This window comes from Atta colombica, unplaced genomic scaffold (genome assembly GCF_001594045.1).
Source record: "Atta colombica isolate Treedump-2 unplaced genomic scaffold, Acol1.0 scaffold140, whole genome shotgun sequence".
Taxonomy (NCBI): domain Eukaryota; kingdom Metazoa; phylum Arthropoda; class Insecta; order Hymenoptera; family Formicidae; genus Atta; species Atta colombica.
The window spans coordinates 1,489,212-1,495,414 of NW_017259229.1; the positions used below are offsets into that span (position 1 = coordinate 1,489,212).

General features: G+C 37.8%; 1 protein-coding gene across 1 annotated transcript in view; it reads right to left on the reverse strand.

Annotated features, from left to right (window-relative positions):
- LOC108684781 (protein deadpan-like) overlaps positions 1 to 6,203 on the reverse strand; it is a 22,716-nt gene that overhangs the window by 8,110 nt on the left and 8,403 nt on the right. Inside the window, exon 2 of the mRNA XM_018189261.1 lies at positions 3,122 to 3,349. Coding sequence (XP_018044750.1) covers positions 3,122 to 3,349 — 228 coding nt within the window. The remainder of the gene's footprint in view (positions 1 to 3,121; positions 3,350 to 6,203) is intronic.

The window sequence follows — 6,203 nt, forward strand, 5'->3', positions numbered from 1 at the left end:
TACGCGGCTGCAACAAAATGGTTCGACAAAGGTTACAGTAAAATTTGAAAAGCAATTTCAAATAAGAATTATGTAACAGTTTTATTATTATTATTACATGATTATTCTTCGACGTAAGACTCCGTGGAAGATTAAAACGCTCGCCGAGGATACATGTACGTGCCGCAAATGTGATTTTTCAACGATAGCAATAACTTCCCAATTTGTTCCTCTTTTATCAAACGCCAGGGCACGGTTACTTCCTAGCATGCGCGGCCCCGTGCGGGCTGCATGTCGGGCTGTCGATCGGCGGTATCCCAGCGGTAGGAGGAAGTCGGCGACTTTATCGGTGAGTATTCTGATAAGGCGGTCGCGCGACAGGTACAAGCGCGCACGGCTGGGCTTTGTATCGTGACAAGTGCGCTTTGTTGAGGCGAGCGAGCCGACAATCGACTCGACGCCTCGAGTTCTTCAGCACGCTTGTGCTGTGTCGTGCCGCGCCGTACCGATGAAGATATAAGAAATGCCACGATGTATCGTGTAGATGGGGTCGAGATGCTCGAAAAAAAATAACGTCTTGAATAACGGGTTTGTCAAGGAACAGGTAGATACTTGTAAATGGGATTACTGTTTAATGCTATCATTAATTCAATACGCATTGCGAGAGAGAAAGATAAAATGCAGAAGATAAGAGTTAAATAATGACTTAAATCTCTATCGGTAATCTTTTTTTAGTACAAGCATAAATTTCACCCTCATTTTTGTTAAAATTCAATTTTTATTAAATACTCTATTTTAAATCAAAAAATTTTTGAATTAAGGAATTATTTGATAATGTAATAGAAATATTAAAAATTCTATGTTTTTTCACCTTTTTTGAAAGCCTAGAATTTAAAAAACTTAAACTTGACAAAAAAAAAAAGACTCAGATCGTAAACGAAGGGAATAAAAATAGAATTTGATGGAGGAATAATATTCAAATGCCACAAATCTGACATATAAATGTTAAATTCCTATATAATAACAGAAGATTATGATTTTTGCAAAAAACCATAATCTTTCTCACTTCCGTTATATTACATTCTATACGAAAGTTTTGCATTTCTTTAAAATTGAATGCTTTTTTTTAATGCTCTCCGAAGGGAAATATATATGGAAAGAATGATTTTATTAAAATATTTAAGAATTTATACAGATTTGAAAATAATTTTGTAGACCAGAAAAATTATGTAAAATGCTCAAGCTAATTGTTAGAATGTCAAAACTTTTTTGCAGCATTGTTCAACGTGCTTGAATACACTACATAATTATTTTGATAATATTTTGCTAAATTTTAAGATACAAACATTAAACTTAAATTTTTTATATATCTAACCTACGTACATTCTTCAACAAAAAAATAAAATTAACTAAATTAATTTAATATAATACGAATTTATTAAACCTAAATAAATCTAATTAAATATGGAAATTTCTATATTTGATCAAATTTAGTTTTTTTTCAGTGTGATATTTCCGTATGGCACTACATTTAATATAATGTACAATAATATTTAAATGATTATTAAAAGATAAATATTATATATCATTATCAAATCGGAATCACAATTACTAAAATACGTTAATGTAGTATATTTACTATATAGAAATTGATTGCCTTTAGTTACAATTCCGGTCATTTTATGCTGAATCTTCGCGTGGAGAAATCGAAAAGTAAGGAGCTGTTTCCTTCCCACTTCCTCCGATCGGTTGATTATCTGATTCTACTGGAGACCCGACCGCAAAGTTCATCCGGCAAATTCTGCGCAATAGCACTTACAGGGTGTTCGCTTTCAACGAGTTTCTCCTCGTTTTGCGACATTCTTTAACGAATGAGCGATTGAGCTTCATGGAGTCACGCAAAACTTCTCGACGACAACCCGATACGTTAAGATACCTATCGTCGCGTCGTCCAAAGAGAAAGAGAAGAAGAAAGAGAAAGAGAAAAAGAGAGAAAGAGAGAGGAGGGGGAGGAGGCAGGGTGGTTTCGAGTAGATTCTTTCACCGAGTAGAATCTCTCCTTCCCCATCCCTATCCGTCATGTAACACGAACCAGTTCCGCCGAGTTCTCCGATTACACGCTCCCTGGACGCGCTGGAATTTTTTCACCACCCTCTGCGCTACCTCATTCACCGCCCGCGCGTCCCTTTCTCGTGCTACCCCGTGACGAAACGTGTGGAGTATAATGGCAAACGTGACGCACAAAACCCACGTTTTTCCGCGTCAGACTTGCCTCACCGACACGGTTCTCGTTTTGTTCTCAGAGATATGGTATCAATCAGGTTTATCGAAACAAAAAAGATATCACTCATTTGCTACACACAGAAAAATATTCTATTGGTAAGAAGAGTGCCTACTCAATTTACTTTCTCTCTTTCAAGTAACGGTTATCTTTAACAAAAATATTTTTTATAATAATAATCTTAAAATATACTTATTACAAATTTTGGAAAAACTCATTATTATGTATTTTAAATAAAAAATTATTTTTTTCTTAAAAATATTTTAAAATTGATCGAACAAGCAATTTTATGTGATAAACAAATCGAATTTGTTTTAATTTAATAATCTTGATTGAAGTATTAAACTTAATAGGATTCAGAATATATTTTGAATAAATTTGATGCTTATGATGAACCTATGATAGATTTGCAGATATATAAACTATTGAAATACTTGAAACAAGTTATTATTACTTGCGTATGATACATATTTTTCTGTGTGTACAGCAACGACACAATTCAAAAAAACTAAGTTTTCCAGAGAAAGAGTTTCAATAAGTTTTGAATCATTAGAATTTTAAAATATTAATCCTAAAGTGCAATAATTAAGTTTAATAATAATAAGTAATAATTATAAATTAAAGAAGAATTTTAAAAAGTCCGTTTTTTTTATGTTCTTATTCTAATAATTAATTAAAAAATAATTTTTAAGTTACATCTTTTTGTGGCAAGCGAATGATATATTTTTAAAATGCAGTTTTCCTTTTTGGTCGAAAACTAAAATTTCAATGCCTACGTTATCTTACTCTAAAAATCTTGGTGAATTTAAAAAAAAAATATGTTACGTCGCGTTTTCTCCAAAATTAGAAAAATGCTCTTACCTCTCTGGAGCAGTCCTGGTATCCCGCCTTGTACCTGGATAGGCCGGGCTGAGCGAGCGATCTCTGCCGCTGCAGATGCCTGACCGTAAGCTCCAAAATATCAGCTTTCTCAAGCTTGCTGTGCTTGGTGTTCTCCAAGCGGGCGCTGTCAAGGATGAGCGCCTTTAGCGCCGCCAAGGACTGGTTGATCCTTGCTCGTCGTCGTTTTTCCATTAGTGGTTTGTTAGCCTGAAAAAGAGGAGGCAGAAAAAACGATATTTCTTTAATACATCTACCAACAACGTACCTATAAGTTTCGGAGAAGAACAGAACAATTATTCGTCAAGCAACAATTATTCTGTTCAAGAGCGGAATGTATCACGAAATGTATTGTGAGAGAATCAAGGTGATGTTTTTATAGTATTTGTATCTATCAAAATAAAGTTGAATATCTATTGATTAACAATTATGATACGAATTGGATTTGGATTAATTAGTAAGTATAATTAAATAAAAGAAATCGTATACTAAGTCAAAGCGTATCTTAGGATAATATTCAGTCCATTCTTATTTCTTATTTTAAAACCGTCTTAAGTAATGTCTTAAGATGCTAATACGGTTCTCTAATTGATTTATGAGTCTTAAGTACTTAAGACAGTCTCAGATATAAGGATTGATTATGCATATCGGCCTTAGTGTTTAAATATTTTTGTGTGAATTTATAAACATATATCTGATTCTGCAATCTTTAATCTATTGATTATATCAAAACCGTGCAATCTTTAATCTATTGATTATATCAAAATTATTCTCACTATATACAATATTTATAGATGATGTTTTTAATAAGAAATATAAGTGGTGCGAAATTTATGAGATACTAAAATTCGCACCTATTTAGAACAACGCAAGTAATCGGCGAATTATCAAATTACCATGGAATTTCAAATCATGAACTCTTGCAACAAAGAGCAATTTAAAAAATGTGAACGCTAAGTTTCTTTCCGCATATCGAATTAGCTACGTAATCGCATCTTTTAAGAATTCACAATCCTAGAAATTTTACGAACAAAATTAACAGTTCGAAACGATCCTATTACTCATATATATTCTATTACTTATATAAATTCAGCGATGTTACGATCCTTTGTTCGACGTTCGTATGTCTGTTTACTATTGTTTGCTATTTGATATTTGATGAGATATTTGTTATTTGAGAAAAATCGAGAGGTGTTCAGGATTCATTAAAACTTTTGATCTCATTTTAGATTTTATTTTTTAATCATATTCATCAATATGAATCAAGTCATAGTTTTGAACACATTCCAATCTGAAATACCGATTGTTATATGTTTCTCGATAAGGTAGATCACAAAAGTATATTAAGGCGTTGTCGGAACCCGAGGTTCTTTATGCTAGAAAAAAAAAAAAATAATTTGAAATAGCTTTCGTTCGAGTTCTTACAATTAGCGACAGTAGGTCAACGTGTTGCCTAGATGCAGCACGCTCCTCTATCCTAGCCGGAGTACTATTACTTTTTTTTGTCCGCGCTTCGCGGAAGAGGTTGATTTACGAGATGCCGCCGGCGATGAGCGTGACGAGCGAGCGAGCGAAACAACGGTGAGAGAATGACACAGAGCATCCGGGAGATAAGAGAGGAAAAGAAAGAGAGGAAGGCGGATGCGTCCAGTGCCAGACTATCGAGAGTATCAACCTATTTCATGCGCTTCCGTGTCTCTCTTTTTCTTGAAACTAGATTCAAGTTAAGCGCAGAGTCTGGGTGGTCTAGGACGATTTTACGAGAACGTTACCGGTTCCAGAATGAACGTAAGCAGGTTTAGGTCCAGATAAGGTCCGCGAGCTGAACGGGATCGGTTTCTCGCCTTCTTCTTCTTCTACTTCTTCAGTCGATTTCCATTCCTTCAGGAACGCTATTCTACCTTTTCACGTTCACCTCATTCCCATTTCAGTCTTAAGAAGGTTCGAACGTTGCTACAGCCGGTGGAGTCACATCTCACATTGTCAAGTCTAAAATATCGATGTTCTTCCATGGGAAGCATACGGAAGGTACAGCCGTATCGGCTTCTCGCAGAAGACCAGTCCTTTCTTCTTCTGAACGGCTCTCTTCTTGGATTTCCGACTCAAGAAGTCACGGGTACTCCACTTCAAAAGTCGTTAAATACTAGGTTTTCAGAGACCCAGGCCGGTCTCCTTTACGAGCGTCTCAACGTGTCGAATAATCTTTCACTTCTTTGTGGCTTTCCGCTCGCTGGCGGTGTGCCGACGTCGTTCACCAAGACACGGCCTGGGCGGTAAACGCGGTCGAGGGGAAAAGAGGACGATCTCCGAGACGTGCGACAGCCGCACTTCGCAGATGAGCGGAGATAGAGCCGAATAAAGTGGATCAGGATTGAAATGGATGACGGAGGCGAAGGCGTATGCACACTGGGTGTCTCGAAAGCTCGAGTCAGCGAGCAAATTTATTTCTCGTGCAGATGCCACTGCGATAATTTTGCCGGATGCTCTAATAATTAATCTATCGAGATGAGAACCATGAAAGGACTGGAATCGCGGAGGAACGATTTGGAGACGAAAAAGACGAGGAGTACACACGTGGAGACAAAAAAAGAAAACGCTGACGTTCCATGTTGAAAGAGGATAGCGTGCGAAACGACCGGCGAGGCCGGACCGGCAAAGGCACGTCCGCCGCCGAGGCGGGAGACGACAGATATTCACGGTGTGGATCGAGAGAAGACGGTCGGGGAAAAGAGAGCGGATGAAAAGGAGACGGGTATCCTTGTGAGAGACAAAGGTAGCGAGAGCTACAGAGCGCCGCAGAAAGAGAGAGATTGATAGCGACAGAGACGAAGATCGCGAACAGAAGCGCCGTGCGGAACGACGAAGACGAGCAAAGTCGGCTCTAACGAGAAAGGGGGAGAGAGGAAGGAAATTATGACTACCACGTGAGAGCGACGGAGGCGGAGAGACGGTCGGCGAGGATAACAAGACGTGGACGCGTGCGGGAGCGAGCGGGGCGTACCACGAATACGTCGACAGCAACGAAGAGTAAGTCGAGAAGAAGGGGATCGGAGGGTGGGGGAGG